The sequence below is a fragment of the Colias eurytheme genome, chromosome 21 (genome assembly GCF_061535395.1).
Source record: "Colias eurytheme isolate Ceu_HAF_F1 chromosome 21, ilColEury1 Martin Lab GWU primary, whole genome shotgun sequence".
NCBI classification, from domain to species: Eukaryota; Metazoa; Arthropoda; class Insecta; order Lepidoptera; family Pieridae; genus Colias; species Colias eurytheme.
In genome coordinates, this window is record NC_143000.1 from 8,093,923 (window position 1) to 8,115,036 (window position 21,114).

The 21,114-nt window shown below is 32.8% G+C and overlaps 1 protein-coding gene and 2 long non-coding RNA genes across 4 annotated transcripts in view; 1 reads left to right on the forward strand and 2 right to left on the reverse strand.

The window, feature by feature from the left end:
- Nucleotides 1-21,114, reverse strand: part of Gld (Glucose dehydrogenase) — a 54,183-nt gene that overhangs the window by 21,687 nt on the left and 11,382 nt on the right. Inside the window, exon 2 of the mRNA XM_090114353.1 lies at nucleotides 222-371. Coding sequence (XP_089970479.1) covers nucleotides 222-371 — 150 coding nt within the window. The remainder of the gene's footprint in view (nucleotides 1-221; nucleotides 372-21,114) is intronic.
- Nucleotides 15,275-16,775, forward strand: LOC149899308 (uncharacterized). Of its 2 annotated transcripts, none has more exons than XR_016457977.1 (3): nucleotides 15,275-15,833; nucleotides 15,946-16,025; nucleotides 16,100-16,775. It is a non-coding gene; the product is annotated as an uncharacterized LOC149899308 (long non-coding RNA). The 2 variants fall into 2 exon arrangements; XR_016457978.1 differs by having other exon boundaries at nucleotides 15,964-16,025.
- LOC149899309 (uncharacterized) lies at nucleotides 18,243-19,355 on the reverse strand. Its single transcript, XR_016457980.1, has 3 exons — nucleotides 19,161-19,355; nucleotides 18,973-19,034; nucleotides 18,243-18,898 (listed from the first exon to the last, which is right to left on the reverse strand). It is a non-coding gene; the product is annotated as an uncharacterized LOC149899309 (long non-coding RNA).

Sequence of the window (21,114 nt, forward strand, 5' to 3'; positions counted from 1 at the left end):
ACTAGTTTTATTTACAACAACCGTAATCCATAAATAAAACATTTATCTGATTGCGATTCATCTATGCAAGGTCACACATCTCGTACAAAACAATCTCATTCAATTATTTTCAGCATAAGTTCCTGTTCTCATCAACATCAAGTTTTCGAAACGTCGGGATTTACCGTAAATAAATCACGTCTAAGTCTTTAATTTCTAAACCCTATAAAATACCAACATACCTGAGTCCTCCCACAAGGGTCCTCCAAGTCACATTGGCTCCTCAAGAACACTTCAAGCAGCCCCATGAAAAGCATGAAGGCGCCCCCACCGCATGTCGCCGCGAGCGTGGGACCCGGCTGCGACATCGGACAGTCGCAGGTTATGGCCATCTGGAAATTGAAAATGAAAATGAAAAAATTAAAAATATATTTATTTAAAAACCATATGTTTTTACACAGATACACTTTGATTGACGTTGCACGCTTTACACATATAATGTATGTATATGTGTAAAGCGTGCAATTAGAATCATCATCATCATCATTATCATCATCAGCCCATATACGTTCCCACTGCTGGGGCACTGCTAAGGATACAGGCCATAATCCACCACGCTGGCCAAGTGCGGGTTGGCGGATCTTAGAATAATTATTATCTTAAATAGATAAAACGGAAGATGGTTAGCCGTCTGGAAATAAAATACACTTTATATTGGTGGAACAAAAATCTATAGAGATTTCTTGGTCAGTACCTAAATAAAAGTGCAGACAATAAACTACTTCACATATTACCATTACGAACAATGTTTCGGATTTATTACAACAAAAAACGATAAAAACAAATTTCTGCGCTATTCTGCAAAAAAATCGTTATCCCCTTCTAGTAGTTAAAGATAATTTCATGAAATTCTTGCATCGTAACCGTCTCTAGATAAGTGTCCAAAGTTATAAGTAAATTGGATCAAAATCGAGTCCAAAGTTGGTTACACATACAAACATAAATAGATATAGAAGCTATTAAAGCGTGTTAAAAAAACCGTGCTTTCTAGATCAAAGTTCGTGTTACCTTCACCTGTATATTTGCAAGGTTCTTTCGAAAGTACTGTCAAATTGACAGATTAGAACCGGTGAAAACCGGTTACATACATATTATATGATGTCAAGGGTTAGAAATACATGATCTATTTTGGCAATCCTTGAAATTATAGACTGTTCATTACTAGCCGAAAATTAAATTGGGCTTGCGCAATATCATATTGAAGACAATTACATTAAATATGTACCTACTTATATGTACCGCCTAAAAGATTCCTCATAAAAATAATTATATTCTGGATTTTTTCGAACACAATTTTTTACATTTACGTTCCGTCAATATTTACTTTGTTCACAAAAATTGTGACGTATTGACCTTACTGATAAACAATAAGTATTACAACATATTATGAAATTAAAAAAAATAAGGTCACTTAGAAGTTATCTCTTTCCCTCAACTTTAGGAAGACTCCCAACAGTTATACCTACAGAAAATTAAAAAAAAATTATTTATAATTTTGGTAGACAATGAAAACGATATTCATTCTTCATACCTACTTATATTAGGTATAATTATGTGCTTAGACCAGAACCAAATTAAAATTATGACAGATTGTTTTCTTACAATAATTCTAAAAGTGAAATCGATAATATCTGGTAAGTTTTATTATTATTTGCTTTTAAATCCAAAAACATTATTTACGTTCCAAATTGCTGCAATATTTCATCCTAGATAACAAACTATCATAACATTTTTACTACGCCACGCCAAGGCCTAGAAGGGCCGGTATAATAAAAATATAAAACTATACATTACTTACAACGACCCTTATAACCGCACCAAATTCTTTGTTATCTAATAAAAATCGTAAAACACTGCTCTCATAACTGAATTAATAATTTAATCCATTACGAATTGGCAGTTACTCAAGCGAATTATTTTTAACGCAACTTGCATCATAAAGATATTATACAAACTTACGTTTTTCGTGGTGGTTAAAATCCGTATCGTCGCGAATTTACTATTTGAAGTTTGAACCTCAGAGATTTGAACTATGTTTGAGAGCGCGCCTTGGAGCGCGCCAACACTTGTTCCATTTTTGAATTTGATTTCTTTTTAATTCCCGTTCGAATAAATTTAGAGCTTTTGGTGTGACCTAAGAGAGAGATTTTGGGTCTCCACAAAATACGCAGAAGAAAAGTTAAATATTATTTATTTCACAGATTTATGTGCTACATTCAGTGACATTGAAACATTTGAGTTCTAGTATGAATTAATTTTGTACCAAATGTATAAACATAGAGATCTGCGATAAAAAATACTACACCTAGAATTTAGGTTACTTATTTAATTTTTAATGATTCATGAACATTGGAAATGCTCAAAATATCAATTGGATGCAATTATTTATTAAGTACTGCGATCATACCAAAACGGGAGCGGTACAGTATGAGTGTAGATCGAATCTACAAATCACCTCATATGTTTCCGTTGTCATACGGTACGGTTTTTTTATTTATAATTATTAATTACTTACTTTAATTTTTGCCAAAATAAAGAACACATAGTTATAATATTGAATCAATTTTTTGTAATTATTATTTATTAATGTAACGTTCTACATAATATATATTTTAATAAATCTGAAAATAAGTTTTATATTTTACGTAAAATTATGATAATGGAAGCGATTTTAGTTTTTAATGACGTGTTTTATTTAAACAAAAATATTGCGTAATTAATGGTTGAATCAGCCGTTTCATTTGCAGTCTCAGCTATTTAATTCAATGATGGCAGAGAGTATCGTTCAGATATCATCAGATTTAGGTACATATTTTTTACTTTGAATATTTCCGAAAAATCTGTGTTGTGGTTTCCTAATATTCAAACTGTCTTACATCTAAATAAAGACACACCAAATACAAAAAAAAAAAACTTATAAGAATAAAAAATAAAGTCGTGTATCAATGGACACTATAGTTTATGGCACACAGTGAAAGTAGATTTGGCTCACACATGGGGTGGAGTCTTATCAGCCAACCTGTTTGTCAACTAACACATTAGCTTCATATACGTACTGCTACAGTCGCAATCAAACTTGTAAGGACATTAAATTATTCAAATTAAAGCGTGTTTGGTCGTGAAGAAATGTTTGCGTTATGCAACTTTTCATGGACGGTAAATAATTTGCATTTAGATGACAATAAAGTTTCTGTATTAATAATAAACTTTTTAATAAATGCAAATGAAAGTACCTATAGCATTTTATTGAATCACCGATTTAGATTATTGAAAAACTTAATTAAGTTTAATTAATTTGTTATTTACATAGGTGGAGAAAGATTTCATAATACACTAGATAAAACCCTATGATGACAAGCGCATAAGAATTGAACATCTTTGCTGGCGGTAACAAAAAAAATACATGTGGCACTTGAGGACTGCCGCGTTAAAGCTATTGCAGACCATCGCAATTCGCATCGCTGTGCCGGTTGGAGTGGGGGGTGTTAGGTTTTTTCTTTACGGAATTTTTACATTCAGTCGCCGCGCTCAAAGTCTGACATAAAAGCTATGCAAGTGAAAATAGCTTAAAATTTCAAAACATAGGTACATAGACAATAGACGTGACATAAAGTTACACATAACCTTAGTGATAGTTAATAAATACGTCAAACACATTCTCCTGTCAGAAATAAAATACTTATATAAATTAATAATATGACAGGCTTAGATTACAAAATAAAAGACAGATGGAGCGTTGCCGAACTAAACCGAATAATTTATCGTCATTTCCATAAAGCTATGTGTGCTGTCATTTCGCCGTTGCACTGTACGTACACGGTGCTTCTGTGTGCGTGTTATGTTACCAGATAATGAAAAATTTCCCAAATTTTTGCCCGACTACGGAAGAAAGAGGGTTATGTTTTTCGAGTGTAGGTATGTATGTATAATATTTCTTTGACACGCCCTGCAGTATAAACTGTTGGATCGATTTTGAGTTGTGACTTGTGAGGTGTCATTGCAATCATCTGAATTATGAAGGTAGCTGTGGTGGTAGTGACGTAGGCTACATAAATTATTAGCAGTCATGTTTTAATTTTTATTTTAATATAAATTCGGGTTTTTGATAATATTTTATAATATTGTAAAAATTATTTTATCACCTATCTAGTATAGCTACTAAAGTTATACATGGACAAAATAATTTTATTCAATTTTTATTAAATAAATTACATTAAATTTATTAAATAAATTACTTACATTAAAAAAAGTTTTTATTTTTCAAAACATATGAATGCGAATAGCGGTAGTTTTTAGTCGAGAATGCGGGACATTTTATTTTCATCATATCCATCATGTGTTCACATGAATTAAATCGCAAGCGAAAACGACGCTTTTTATAAAAGTAACAAAAAAATGTATAATGCTTTTTAAAATAATCTAATAATGACCATGAACTTTTATTGCACTATACAAATAATCACATTCACGATCGAAAAATCCAACAGCACTATCCCGAATATCTTTTTACCATTTTACCCCTAAAAATGGCAAATTCATTTTCAAAATACTGGCAGCATACGTTGAAGTTTTGAATTCCTTCGTATTTGTAAAATTATTATTTGTATACAAAATTAAATAAGCCAAATAATCTACAGAAAATCTGTAAAACGATGTTTTATCTTTTTGTTTGTTTTCGGGAACAAGTTTTACAGCGTTTTAGGGCGCTTGTGCACTACAAGGAATTTTACTGTCCGGCATTCCGATTTTTTACGGTCCGGTGTGGCATGAAAAAACCGATGAATTGCTTGTGCACCTGTCCGTCTTTACTCGGATCAGTGCGGTACAGTTCAAGGAAGTTTGGCGGTATAATGCTATCATAAATGATTGTTTTCGCATTTTACAAGAAACGAGTAAAAATATAGAAGGTGAAATATTATATTACTTCGTTATAATAAAAAGTAAAGTTCCGTAAGAGATTTAAAATGCGTGTTTCACTTATTTATTTTAATCGGTGACGAGGAGCTAAATCTATTCCCACTTGAACGTTAACTTACCAACACTTACTTAGATAATAATTATAGGTCAATGCTTGGTCAATCACTACATAGTATAAAACAAAGTCGCTTTCCCTGTCCCTATGTCCCTATGTCCCTATGTCCCTTTGTACGCTTAAATCTTTGAAACTACGCAACGGATTTTGATGCGGTTTTTTTTAATAGATAGAGTGTTTCAAGAGGAAGGTTTATATGTATAATAACATCCATTAATCCATCAGTCCTCGGAATCACAGACACAATAGAAAATCTATTGTGTCGCGCCCCGATCGGGCCTTACGGTGGTCAATGGGTTAAATAGTGGAGAAGTACTGTTATTTTTGAGGTTTCTAATGTGATGTCGTAAAAAATTATTTTTTTTCCGCTTACATTGCAAACGCAGGCTGAACCCTACGACTTTTATCAAAATAATGTACTAAGTATTATACACATTGAAAAGGTCTACAGAAAAGTCCGCGATGGTATATGTCTATCTCTTATGGATAACCCACAATAACTTTTTTTTGTCATTTACTTTTTACGACAAACAATGGCTAATTTTCGATGCGATTTTAACCAATACAGCATTAATCCTTAACCAATTAAATACCTTCAATACATTGTTCATTTAATATAGATCTATATGGGCCTTTACACCGTATGATTTAAGTGAATATTTTCGAAGATATTACAGATTTAAAAATTGCGGGACGTAGCATTTGCGGCGGCCGGCCGGCCGGCCGCCCGGCTATATATTTTATACCCGTGCGAAGACGGAGCGGACCACTATGTTTTTATATACAACGTTCACAGTTTTCCTGTAGTTTATTTAGTTATTAGTATCAGCATTGCACCCGTGCGAAGCCGGGGCGGGTCGCTAGTGTATATATAAAATAACAATACCGACTTCTCAAATCTCATTGCCAGCTAAAAGAAAGTAAAACAAGAGCTTGCTTTCAATTGGCATATGCAATAAAAAGAGTAAAATCCAAGCAAGTGGGCACTCGAAAATAATTATACCTACAGCGACTCGTAAACTCAAAAAACCATCCGGAATAGGGAAAAGTAAAATGTCGGACAGTAAAATTACGTATAGTGCACAAGCTAGTATTTAGATTAATTGCGTGCCATACCGGACCGTAAAAAATCGGAATGCCGGACCGTAAAATTCCTTGTAGTGGACAAACGCCCATAATATCACAAGACAGCATTTTTTTACTAAAATATCAAACCCCTTTTGACGTATTGCATGACACTAGAATCGCTATAGCACTAGCGGAGGAACGTATTCGTTTTTGATTTCGTATTTTCTTTGACAAGGGCGATGAATGATTGACATGCTCCATCTGTATTTTATTTTGTAATCTAAGATGACAGGTATCATATTACATGGAAACGCGATAGTAATTTTTCGCAATTAAAACGAGGAAATCAAGATAGCATCCGTCGTGAACAAACACAATTGTTAAGACATGTAGTCTTCGTGAGGGAAAGTACAAACGAGGCTTTTTTGATTTCAAAAGTGTCTTGTTAAAATATTATATTGTTAAGTCAATGTATTATGTAAAATAAAATATACCAGCCGAATTGAGAACCTCCTCATTTTTTGAAATCGGTTAAAAATGTGTAGATAGGGTATTATAGCGTTCCTGGAGTGGTGCCACAGTGACCGTGGTACGTTGACATGTGGCGACTGAATATGAAATATGGCTAATTAGCTTCATTTTTCCCTTTTTCGCTCACGATAGTTGAATTATGTAATCTTACTTTGGTTTAAGTACCTACTCATAGTATTAAGATATTGTATTGTTAAGTTAAAATACTCACGGCTCAGTTTTATTATTTCATATTTGAAATTAGGGTTAAGTTAATGAAGATATAATATGTTCGATGTTTCCAAATTTCTTTGAAACGAGTAACATAATATGTTGAAATGCAAATTTATTTTCTCGTAAAAATAAGCAAAAAATAAAGCAAGTTTTAAAATAATATATCTTAATGACTTTTCTACACGACTCTATGTCTTATATTTTTGGTATTTATCAATTTTTTGCCTCTTGCATTGCGTCTTATGTTTGATTATTAATTTAATAATGTGTCATTGACAATAAAACAAAATTATTTAGGTACTTATTCATTATATTATGATAATTTTTACGACTGACGTGCCAAGTAGGTATTTATTAGGTATACATATTATACATACCTACTTATTATATGTACAATGTACATTGTACATATTACATGTACGGAATATTTAAATGTACCTACTAATAAAAGACACACAACACCATATTTAGTTAATAATACATTAAAAGGACATCTCTTATTAAACCTTGAAAAATTACCAAAGTTGGTAATTATAAGCGTAATTTCTTATTTTTAGCCCTCATTAGTGTGAGCTACTAATTCTGTGCCCCCATATTTATTAGGTATACAGGGTGTCCCACTATTGGTATACCAAGCGCGAAGGGACTTGTAGTTTTGCATATAGTGATCACGTAAAAAATACTTAAACAACAGAATTACATCAAAAACATTTTTCCTGAAAATCCATGTTTTCTTCTCTAACTTCGCGCAGCCGGCATATACCGCTTCGCTAATGTGAGCATTTTGTCTATGAAAACATAATCATAAACGGTCACGTGCTGGTAGCAAAGCTGGGCAGATTGCTTGTTATGGGTGTACACATAGAGTTTTAAGAATTCATATATTTGAAAAAAAATGCGTCTGGAATTTTATAAGAATTTTTTACGTACTTAGCGTATGCAAAACTATTACCTCCTTTGAGCTTAGTATACCAACAGTGGGACACCCTGTATATTATTAACATGTTTTAATAATAGTAACTCAAATATTATGATTATCGATATTTTAATCAACCCGACTAAGTTTATCTACTGCTTAGCGTTTAGATTTTATAATATTCATTACATTCAAACAAAGGGCCATTAAAATCGTCCTATTTGTACATTTAGGTATGTGTTTGGTGTATTTTTTAGGCCGCCTCCTTGGTACAATGGTTGACGCGTGAGCGTAGAACCGAGAGGTCCTAGGTTCGATTCCCGTTGGTGACGAAGAAAAAAAATGTCTTGGTCTGGCAGGACACAGAAGGCTGATCACCTACTTTCCCTAAAGAAAATCGATCAGTGAAACAGGTGTAGGTGTGCATATCTGCCTCTTACCCCACTAGGGGACATGGGACTTCACTTCTTGGTGTATTTTAATAGCTTTACTTTATTTTACATAGTATCACATAATATATAATAGTAATATAGTACCTCATAGGTAAACCATAGAGTGGGAACGAGCTGCTATTATGTTTTATCTCACTCGACACAAATATCAAGTAGAATGAATCTTGAATCTTAAGTAACGAAACAATTAAGAGAACCCAATATTATAAACCAAAAAAATAGACGATTGTTTCTTACATTGAGTTCCCAACCTGGTTCCCACGGGTGATAAACAGTGTATATAAATACCCAAGGTGTTATTATATAAGCAATATATTATAACTACTGTTGGATGACCGTTTTCATACGCAGGCTTCAAGCGCGTTTTCAAAGAAAATCCCGCATAGTTCTCGTTCCCGTGGGATTTCCGGGATCAAACCTATTCTATGTATTAATCCCTTATTACCCTCTATATGTGTGCTAAATTTTATTGTAAACGGTTGTAGTATTTGCGTGAAAGAGTAACAAACATACATACACATACATTCATCCACACAAACTTTTGCATTCATAATATTAATTGAAGTAGGACCTAGTCGCCTAGGCCTTTTCGCTGACTTGCTCGCTGGCCTGATCGCTGGATTTTCGATTTTAAAATTGCTTTTTTTTTCGTAATGTTATCATATAACTGTGTATCATTTTCAGAGTTAATATTTTGGATTTTGTATATTCAACTAGTATGGATAGAATTTAAAAGGGAAGGGCTATATCATGAATCGATTAAAAATTAAAATGTTATACGCGACATTCCGAATATATTATGGAACTTGTAAAAATTAGTCAATGTAAGGGCAAAAATCTTTAGAATTAGAATATCTATATCTAGTTGACAATACTAGGCCAGTAATTCAAGTTGCAATTAAACGCTTATATAAATAAATCACTAGTTACGTGTTGATGTATATAGAAATCAAGAGGAAACCGGGTCGGGCACATATGTCAAAGTACTATTATATAATATTGGACTAGATACTTGCCTGTGAGGAAAGTTCATTTGAAGTTATTATGAGGAAAACTCCATATATGGCTAAATAGATTTGCCATACCTTTGAGTCGAATACATTACATTTATATTTGTTTTCAAATAAGAAATTTCTTTATAGACCGGGAGATACTGACACAAAATTTCGAGTCATTTGTAACAGGATGGCGGTTCTACAGGGTTCTTAGTACGCAATGACAAAAAGAAAAATGATGGTGTGAACGCTGGTACCGGCGGCTTAGTCGCGTGGGCGTTAGTCGAACTCGTCGGAAAATAGCGAAAGTCAAACGATTTGTAACAGTATGGCACTTATTTTTCCTGTAAGTTTGAGGATCAACGAATATAAATACAAAATTTCAAAGATCTAGGTGTTGGAAATCTTCACTTATATAAATTAATAATAAATTTATTTTTCAAGTATGACAGCACTTTTTCCCCCTACTAGAAGTATGGCAAATATAATAATGGTCACATTTTATCAAATACTCTCCAAAAAGCCAAATGTAATACTGGTACAAAAAGATAGGCGAAATAAAAAAAATTTGCAGATTTTCGGCGGTATGGCGACCATTTGGAATCGTCCGAAAAGTATGGCATGGCGATTTTCGTAAATGGCTGCACGACGATGGTTACCTGTGCAAAAGTTAGCTTGGTACAAATGGTTGAATAATTGTTTTTTTTAAATCAACACATTCGCGTCGGTATGGCGGGCTGTAAGTCATACCGGAAAAGTATGGCATGACACTACCGCCTACTTCTTTTTTATGGGCTATCGGTAAATTCTAAAATTTTTGTGTTACAAATCGTTTGACTTTCGCTATTTTTCCGACGAGTTCGACTAACGCCCACGCGACTAACCCACCGGTACCAGCGTTCACATCATCATTTTTCTTTTTGTCATTGCGTACTAAGACCCCTGTAGAACCGCCATCCTGTTACAAATGACTCGAAATTTTGTGTCAGTATCTCCCGGTCTATTAGTAAATAATGTATACTATACATTGTATAGGGTGACGGCAAAAAAAACTGAATTAATGCAATTTGTAAAGTCGTTTTCAAGAAACAAGATAAACGAGGATTAGGTATTTTTTAACCAACGTTCTCAGAACCTCGGGAGATCTCAATTCGTATCGTATATTTTACTAACGATAAGATTACCTTAGTAAATATGTTGATAGCAAAATAAATGGTCGTCTCGTCAAGTGCAAACTGGCTTATATTCATAAGCAACATAATTTTAATCAGCAGTCAGTTTACTAAATACTACGTAAACATACTACACTTTATATTACACTAGCTGTACTCCGCGGTTTTACCCGCAGTGCTCGGCTCCTGTTGGTCTTAGCGAGATGATAATATATAGCCTACTAGCTTTCCACCCGCGGCATCGCCCGCGCAGTCAAAGAAAAACCCGCATAGTTCCCGTTCCCGTGGGATTTCCGGAATAAAACCTATCCTATGTCCCGGGGTAAAAAGTAGCCTATGTCCTTTCTCGGGTATCAAAATATCTCTATACCAAATTTCATGCAAATTGGTTCAGTTGTTAAGGCGTGATTGAGTAACAGACAGACAGACAGAGTTACTTTCGCATTTATAATATTAGTATGGATATAGCCTTCCTCGATAAATGGGCTATCTAATACAGAAAGAATTTTTCAAATCGTACCAGTATAGTTCCCGAGATTAGCGCGTTCAAATAAACAAACTCTTCAGCTTTATAATATTAGTATAGATTTTAGATTCTGTAACACACGTGATGATTTTCCAGTCCACACATTAAAGATAATGAATAGGTAACCTCGAGCTTTTATTAAACGAATTTTGCTAGTATTTTATTTCATAAAGATTAAATACATTAATATCACAAAAAATAGCTCATTTCAAGAGCAAGTGAGAGGCGATGCACCGCGGAATGTCAAGGAGCAATTGAATTCGACTGCTCGTTATTGGGATATATACTGAAATCCATACTAATATTATAATTGCGAAAGTAACTCTGTCTGTCTGTCTGTTACTCAATCACGCCTAAACTACTGAACCAATTTGCATGAAATTTGGTATGGAGATATTTTGATACCCGAGAAAGGACATAGGCTACCTTTTATTGCAAAATATGTACCACGGGCGAAGCCGGGGCGGACCTCTAGTATATAATAATTTGGCTTCTATTTTAGAAAATCACAAGTGTGTGAGAGGCCAAATATGAGCATGTGAAGGAAAAGATATTGATTCAATGATGCTTTAAACCTGCAAACAATTTTAAGTTTAATATTGCTGCCTAAAGAAAAACCTTCCCGTTTTTGTAACATTACGGTCATATAAAATTCTTGACACACTTGTTAAATACAATTACACATTTTATGTGCTAAATTTAGACGACTCCTAACTTGTAAGTTTTCTTATCAGAGATCTTAGATGTAAGTATCTATACATAAAGGTAAAGGAAGTTGTTCCCGAGCAAACACAAATATTCAAACCTTCCACTCAAATTATATGTATTTACAATATTATTATGATCAATATGATCTTATGTATTATATAGAATAATCCTATACATACTCTGCTATTAAAAATATACCAAACAGAGGATGGCTAATAGCATATACCTTGACATAACACGACTTCACGACACCTCTCACTTGCTCGTGAAACCGCTCTTGATAATTTTCACGAACTTCCAAAACAAGTTATATTTTTATTCCTAATAATATTGTTTTTTTTATTTGATTGATATACTTATTATCAAGTATCCACCTTGACCCCCCGCATAAAAAAGTATCTGTTAGTACTTACCTATATGATAACTACATAGATAAACAACAATTTTCATGTGAGATTTCACTGAATGGTGAAATCAGACATAAATTAGTTATATCCTATGGGTTCGCCCCGGCTTTGTCCGTGGTACGTACATGTTTCCTCTGTATAAAAACCATCCACGTACTTCAGGGAATATAAAAAAGAAAGAATTAACGAAATCGCTTTAGCTGTTCTCGAGATATGCGCTTAGCAACACATTTGATATGACACAACACATTATCATTTTGATTATTAGGTATACTAGCGGTCTGCTCCGGCTTCGCCCGTGGTACCTACCTACATTTTTACGTTTTCTCCATAAGAACAATCCTCGTACTTCAAGGAATATTATAAAATAAGAATTATCAAAAACGGTCCACCCGTTCACGCGTGATGCCGTGTCCAAGGGAAATAAGGATTTATTTTTACTAGTATGTATATTATGAAGAAAAGTAGTATATTATAACTAGTATATGTATAAATAATATGCATAAAGCTTCGAATTTTATAAAAGTCGGCGAATCAAATAACTAGCTGCTCCGCGCGGTTTCACCCCCGTGGCTCCACTCCTGTTGCCCGTAGCGTGATGAAATATAGCCTATAACCTTCCTCGATAAATGGGCTATCTAACACCGAAAGAGTTTTTCAAATCGGACCAGTAGTTCCCGAGATTAGTGCGTTCAAACAAACAAACAAACAAACAAACTCTTCAGCTTTATAATATTTTTAGTATAGATTAAAACAGTAAATATTCCTTGAACGCGAGTTAAACATGGTTTATAATATTATCATGTATGAATATAATTTTATTAGCCACGATGTTAAAATAAAACTTGCTCTATAATAATATTTTTATTTTAATGGTGTCTTTCAAGATGTAGTTCAAGATTATTTGCTGATGCAATTTCTCCTGTGGTGACGATATGCAAACATTTCATTTTATTTGCCCAAATTTAATCAATAAATAAAGTTTAAAAATATCGACTTGACTTATTTGGAATATATATTGACCTTATTTTTTTATCTTTTATGTTGTTCTTGAATTTCACATCCTGTGGTCGCTAGGGATATTAATTGTACACACTGAGTGAAATTATAATATTTTAATAGCTGTACTACGTGGTTTTACCGCATTTCTCCGCCGAAAAGAATTTTTCAAATCGGACCAGTAGTGCCTGAGATTAACGCGTTTAAACAAAAAAACTTTTCAGCTTTATATTATTAGTATAGATACTAACATCAATTAATATACTTTTTAACAAATATTACATATTATGTCGCTACATATTACGTATATAAAAAAAGTCCTCCACAACGCACGCAAATATTGAAAGCATTGGCAATGAATCCCATTATTTATCTTGCTTTTTATTATTTTACAACTCTCTTAGACGAAAGTTTGTGACATTGGACCTAATTAATGAATTCACATGTCTTTAACCGAGTTGAAAAAAGGTTATCAATAACGCTACATGCATGTCTTTTGTCATGTCAATCATTCGTTTAGTCTTATAATGAGTGAGAGACGAGAGTAAACTTATTAGTTATGATTATACTTTTTTACACAGGCGATGTCGCAGTACACAGTTATTATTGGTATAAATAAGTGAGAATCTAATCTAGAATATCTGGCTTTGTCGGATAGAACGCGTACCAACTGAGCGCGTCAGAGCGCTAACTTGACGCATCGCTATTCGCTATGACGCCGAATCGTGTTACTATGCGGACCTAACATACTGTCAAACAGAGCGCGGACGCTCTGTCGCGCTACATTGGCCTTATAATTCTGTAACGTAAACAAACGTTGGTAGACCTAAATAAATAAATAAATATATGCCAATACTAACTGTGTAAAAAAGCCAATAGCGCATAGTACACACTACACTGTACAATACGGTACTATTCCACCAATAATGTTAGAGGATGTGTAAGCTATGTGTTTGTAAATAACCAATCATATCTCTTCATTTAGTTTGAAGTTTGAAGCGTTTAGCGTTCGAAGCGATACTATTGGTTATTTAAAAACTCATTCCTCGCCACACATCCTCACTCATTATTGGTGTAAAAGCACCCTTCATCTTGGCGTCATAACGCGTCAGAACGCTAATCTGATGCCTGCGTTAGGCATCAGATTAGCGTTCTGACGCGCGCTAATAACGCGTTCTATCTAGCAGAGCTATAAGTTGTATTAACGTTATTAAATGTACTCAAGTTATCTTGCAATTTATTTTGATGACAGCAGAGTGGATCTAATACGTTAGTATATCATTTATCACTGTGTTGTAAGAAATTAAATTGAAATGAGGTGGAAAATGTATTGCTTAATGTTAATATGATCTTATATAGAATACTTTGAAAGAGTAAAAATGATCATGTATTAACTATGTAGGTAGTATGAAAATTAAAAGCCAATAATATTGTTTGGCTTAGTCAAAAAAGCTGATTTTGATTTTGTACAGACAATGTTCAACATTTTTCCAACCGCGTATGCGCTGTCGATTGAATTTAATTTACAGTAGAGATTTATGATCAATTAATTAATTTTGAGTCCAAAAATTTTGTTTCACTTTTCATAATAATTTTGATGCTTTTCAAAAGCATTTCGATATGAAACTCATTTTAAACCTCTCTGTGTGACCCTCTTGAACTAATACAATAAAAAGAAAAACACTTCCTCATACAAAACATCAAATTCGTCAATAGAATCGCGATAATAAAACAAGAGACGATATCACAGGTACAAAATTACCAAGGTCTTTAACTCTGTACATAATGTATTTGTTAACAGTATAATGACATTTAATAGCTTCCTGAGGTTGCCCGTTATTAGAACACTTATTTTAATTGTCGAAGAAAATCTGCATAGATCGACTTTTACTATTTCTTTGTCATCAAAATTTACGTAATACCACAGTTATACCACAATGTACAGATACAACCAGTAGGGAAACTTCAAAACACGTTCGAAATGGCTCACACACACAAGCTAGCGTGTAGGTATACGAGAATCGTAAATGATAATTTTTTAAACTGCCAATTGCAATAATATCCTTACGATACTCGTAAACACGCTAGCTTGTGTGTGTGAGCCATTTCGAACGTGTTGTATGAAGTTTCCCTACTGCAACTGGTTGTATCTGTATATTGTGGGTATTCCTATACTGATACAATATATTGTAATTACTTAAGGTGATGAATTAATTTTTCTAACATTTACGGCCCTTTTCAAACCTTCGTAATTTTTATATTATTAAAGTTGTCGTGATGAAAATTCTTGACAAGAAAGTTCAATAGTAACACAATACGTCTACCGTTTTAGAAACATGATTCCATGATATTTTCTCGATAGAAAAAAAATACAAAGTTATCATTGTTATTTTTTTTTAATCTCTGGCATCTTCAAAATAACAAACGTAAAGTTACGACTTTTTGGATATTAACTATAAAATATACAACCTATACGTCTACCGTGTTAGAATTTTGAAATATGCGATGGTTTTGAAATAAACAAGAAATACTTGAAATTAGCGCGCGACCAGCCAATATAGCGAGAGCCGCCCTGTACCTTCCTACCCCGATCGCTGCACGAGTCATTCCCGCTACGGCCGTCACACGGGGAACTTGTGTCGCTCGCGCAATCGTAAAAAAGGGTGACAACACGATAAGACAAAATGAGACAAATGGGGACAATAAAGAAAATAAGAAGAAGAAACATAAAGGTTGGAGGAAAAAGAATGCTTACAATTGGAACAAATTAATGAAGTAAGTTGGTTTTATTTTAAATTTGATGATAATTGTATTATAGACGATGTTTGATATTATGTACCCCTGTTTTAAGTACATAACGAATGTGTAAGATTTTTTTCATTTATAGCATAAATAATCTGTTCAGAAATCCGGAATCCAGAAGGAAAATAAACCCACTGATTGTTCACAATGTGAATCCACTCCTTCGTAAGTACCTTTATTCAGTCAAAAATGTATGTTATCAAAGCTCTACTGGTTTTATCGCATGATTCCATTTTTAGCAAAAAGCAACAAAGTGCAAAGAAATAAAAAATCATGGTGAACTTAGTGGAAGTATGGCGGACATAATATGGAACAGGAGCTCATTGGAGTAGTATTATATTTAAAAAAAAATACGAAATAATTTCAAGAATTACATTTCTTAGAAGGTGGTAGATAAGTATGTTGTATAAAGAATTTGATGTTGATATTTATTTCATTTATACTTACTACACCTGTGCGGGAAATTGCTTAGTAATAAAACAGGTTTATATTCATATTTACATAGTAATGTGAGTTTTCATTTCGAAAAATTTTGTGTAAGTATATTAAATTGAGTTCCTGGGTGATCTGGAAACACAATTGGGCCCGGAAGATGGCGCTGCAGTCACTCCTCCTAATGACATGAACCGATTTGGATGAATATTTGTGTGCACATTTCATTTTTGTGGGATGATTGGTTGATTCGCTTTCACATTAGCTAATGTTATGTATTTTTATTGTTAGAAAGTAAACTTAATTTAATGTTTATAATACATTATTATTGGTATAAATAAGCCAGTGTTCGTCTCACATTGCTGTACCTGCCTATCTACCCTACCAGGGCCTAACTTTGTTCTGGCTATTTTATTTTGATTATTTGTAATGAATAATTACAATTATAATAGAGTGCAAAAAATAAATACATGCGTCAATATATTTTGTGTTTTTTTTAAACAATTTTTTTATTTAAAAAAATATCAACCGACCGCGGCTTTGCCCGCGTGGAATTAGATTATATCGTGAATCCTGTCTTATCCCACAGAAGTGTTCAGTTCGGATAAAAAGTATCCTATGTGTAAATCCAGGCAATTAGCTATATTTTATCAAAATTGGTAATGTAGTCTTGACGTGATTAAGTAACAACTAACAAAAAAATATACAAATTAACATCCAAAGTTTCGCATCAGTTTTACTGTATTAGTGATATCTTCCACTCTTGACTTTGACTGAGAAGAATTAGGGTTTATAACTTCTTTCAGAAATATTACCTTTCATTTCTGGGCATGATGTAATATCTACGTCAGCATCAAATTCTATCTAAATCCATTTCAGTACCATTTCATTTTTTCAGAGTAACAATATTTTTTGTTATTTTAAAGATTATTTATAACCTGTATTATTTTGTAATAAAGTAAACATTACGAAATAATAATAATTATTAATAATGTCTAAGTAGTTGTTAAAAAGAAGATAATTTTGTGTTTATAAGCAAGAAAATAAAACCAATAAATCAACAATTAAGTATATGTATAAGAATATTATAACTGTATGACGACTCCATACATGTTTGTCCCGAGTCGGCCAGCGGCAGCGCGGCGAGTTTGCAAGAATGATGGATTTTGATCTACTGCTTGGCGGGCGGAGTCTAATAGCTCGCTATCGCGAACGCGGGTGTGCGCGAAGTCATTCTTGCATACTCGCCGCGCTGCCGCTGGCCGACTCGGGACAAACATGTATGGAGTCGTCATACAGTTATAATATTGTTATACATATATTTAATTGTTGATTTATTGGTTTTATTTTCTTGCTTATAAACACAAAATTATCTTCTTTTTAACAACTACTTAGACATTATTAATAATTATTAATTATTATTATTTCGTAATGTTTACTTTATTACAAAATAATACAGGTTATAAATAATCTTTAAAATAACAAAAAATATTGTTACTCTGAAAAAATGAAATGGTACCTAATTACGCGGACTACTGAATTGATTTAGATAGAATTTGATGCTGACGTAGATATTACATCATGCCCAGAAATGAAAGGTACTATTTCTGAAAGAAGTTATAAACCCTAATTCTTCTCAGTCAAAGTCAAGAGTGGAAGATATCACTAATACAGTAAAACTGATGCGAAACTTTGGATGTTAATTTGTATATTTTTTTGTTAGTTGTTACTTAATCACGTCAAGACTACATTACCAATTTTGATAAAATATAGCTAATTGCCTGGATTTACACATAGGATACTTTTTATCCGAACTGAACACTTCTGTGGGATAAAACAGGATTCACGATATAACCTAATTCCACGCGGGCAAAGCCGCGGTCGGAATGATATTTTTTTAAATAAAAAAATTGTTTAAAAAAACACAAAATATATTGACGCATATTATTTATTTTTTGCACTCTATTATAATTGTAATTATTCATTACAAATAATCAAAATAAAATAGCCAGAACAAAGTTAGGCCCTGGTAGGATAGGTAGGCAGGTACAGCAATGTGAGACGAACACTGGCTTATTTATACCAATAATAATGTATTATAAACATTAAATTAAGTTTACTTTCTAACAACAAAAATATATAATATTAGCTAATGTGAAAACGAATCAACCAATCATCCCACAACAATGAAATGTGCACACAAATATTCATCCAAATCGGTTCATGTGATTAGGAGGAGTGACTGCAGCGCCATCCTCCGGGCCCAATTGTGTTTCCAGATCACCCAGGAACTCAATTTAATATACTTACACAAAATTTTTCGAAATGAAAACTCACATTACTATGTAAATATGAATATAAACCTGTTTTAGTACTAAGCAATTTCCCGCACAGGTGTAGTAAGTATAAATGAAATAAATATCAACATCAAATTCTTTATACAACATACTTATCTACCACCTACTAAGAAATTCTTGTTTTTTCGTATTTTTTTAAAATATAATACTACTCCAACGAGCTCCTGTTCCATAATTCCATATTACGTCCACCATACTTCCACTAAGTTCACCATGATTTTTTATTTCTTCGCACTTTGTTGCTTTTTGCTAAAAATGGAATCATGCGATAAAACCAGTAGAGCGTTGATAACATACATTTTTGACTGAATAAAGGTACTTACGAAGGAGTGGGTTCACATTGTGAACAATCAGTGGGTTTATTTTCCTTCTGGATTCCGGATTTCTGAAAAGATTATTTATGCTATAAATGAAAAAATCTTACACATTCGTTATGTACTTAAAACAGGGGTACATATCAAACATCGTCTATAATACAATTATCATCAAATTTAAAATAAAACCAACTTACTTCATTAATTTGTTCCAATTGTAATTCTTTTTCCTCCAACCTTTATGTTTCTTCTTCTTATTTTCTTTATTGTCCCCATTTGTCTCATTTTGTCTTATCGTGTTGTCACCCTTTTTTACGATTGCGCAAGCGACACAAGTTCCCCGTGTGACGGCCGTAGCGGGAATGACTCGTGCAGCGATCGGGGTAGGAAGGTACAGGGCGGCTCTCGCTATATCGGCTGGTCAGGCGTTAATTTCAAGTATTTCTTGTTTATTTCAAAACCATCGCATATTTCAAAATTCTAACACGGTAGACGTATAGGTTGTATATTTTATAGTTAATATCCAAAAAGTCGTAACTTTACGTTTGTTATTTTGAAGATGCCAGAGATTAAAAAAAAATAACAATGAGAACTTTGTATTTTTTTTCTATCGAGAAAATATCATGGAATCATGTTTCTAAAACGGTAGACGTATTGTGTTACTATTGAACTTTCTTGTCAAGAATTTTCATCACGACAACTTTAATAATATAAAAATAATAAAACGAAGGTTTAAAAAGGGCCGTAAATGTTAGAAAATTTAATTCATCACCTTAATTCAAATTTCCATCTTATTATCTAAACAAATTGTATTTTAAACTATTATGTATAATATATACTACTTACGACTTATTAAATTGAGCTTCAGTATAACATTAAAGACTAATAGATGTTTAATTCGTTACAATTCAGTTACTTTTGAGAGGAAATTAAATTATTCGGTAGAGTTGGTACATTGATTGATAGGAAATAATTTGCAAATAACAAGTAATTTGTATATTATGTTGGTTGGGTTAATATAGTTTCTATTAATATAATATTAGGTCAAGTTATTATATCGATTTTATTGCACGCCTCATAAGCGAAGCGTTGAGGTGGGTACTACTGTCACTTCGCGCAAAACATCTGATTTTTCAAACTTAAAATGTCTTTATGTATCATACATTGCACTTGTAAGATAATACATACACACACATATTAAGAAAAAACACTATTTTTAACGTTCATGATATTTTTGATGTCATTTTTGTTATTTAAACTAGTTAAAAAACAGTTTAAAAAAGTTCTGTCTTGGACGTCCGTGTGTCTGTATGTGCGGATCCTTTTTCTTGTTAACACGATAGCGACCGAAATACTTTACTAATCGAGTCTTTTTTTTTCTCTTACGCTTGAGTATGCTCAGGAATAGAACCCTTTCATTTTTGAGGGTCTGATTCGATGTGGTTTGTTATTAAATAAACAAAAATAATAATTAATAAATATTTATTAAAAAAAAATTATGTGGCGTGCACTTTTGGATTTTCCAAATTATTTATAAATATTTTTAAAGTATATTAGTATGCTTCTGTTATAAATTTAGCTAAATTAAGTAAATAAGTTGTTCATACATGACATTTTGTACTTAAGTTGCAATGTATGTTATTATAAGGTCAATGAACATGTAATTTTAATGTTACCCATAAACTATTAATGTAAACTTAATTTAATCGATAGATATACCTAGATATCTTAATTTTATATCTATTTAGTGTGGCTATATTATATTATCAAATAAATAAGGATTTATTTTTGAGCAATCTACAAAAAACAAACGTTAACTAGTAATAATTAAGTTTAGGACATAATTTTTTATGATTCGGGGATTTACCGCCAAACAATAAACATAAAACATTCACAATAATGCTACGGATATAAACAAAATATTAAAGTTTTATAATATTAGTGCAAAAACTAATCACGACTGATAAAAGGTCCCTAAAAGACCTATCCGGTTTGTACAAGGTTCAAACTTACTGTGGCAATGACATTATACTACAATATGCACTTTGTTTACGTAATATTGTGAATGACTAATACATTATTAATACAGTAGACCCGCGTTATTCCGACAATCGTTTTGTAGGGCCTTGTCGAAGTATCGAATTTGTCGGA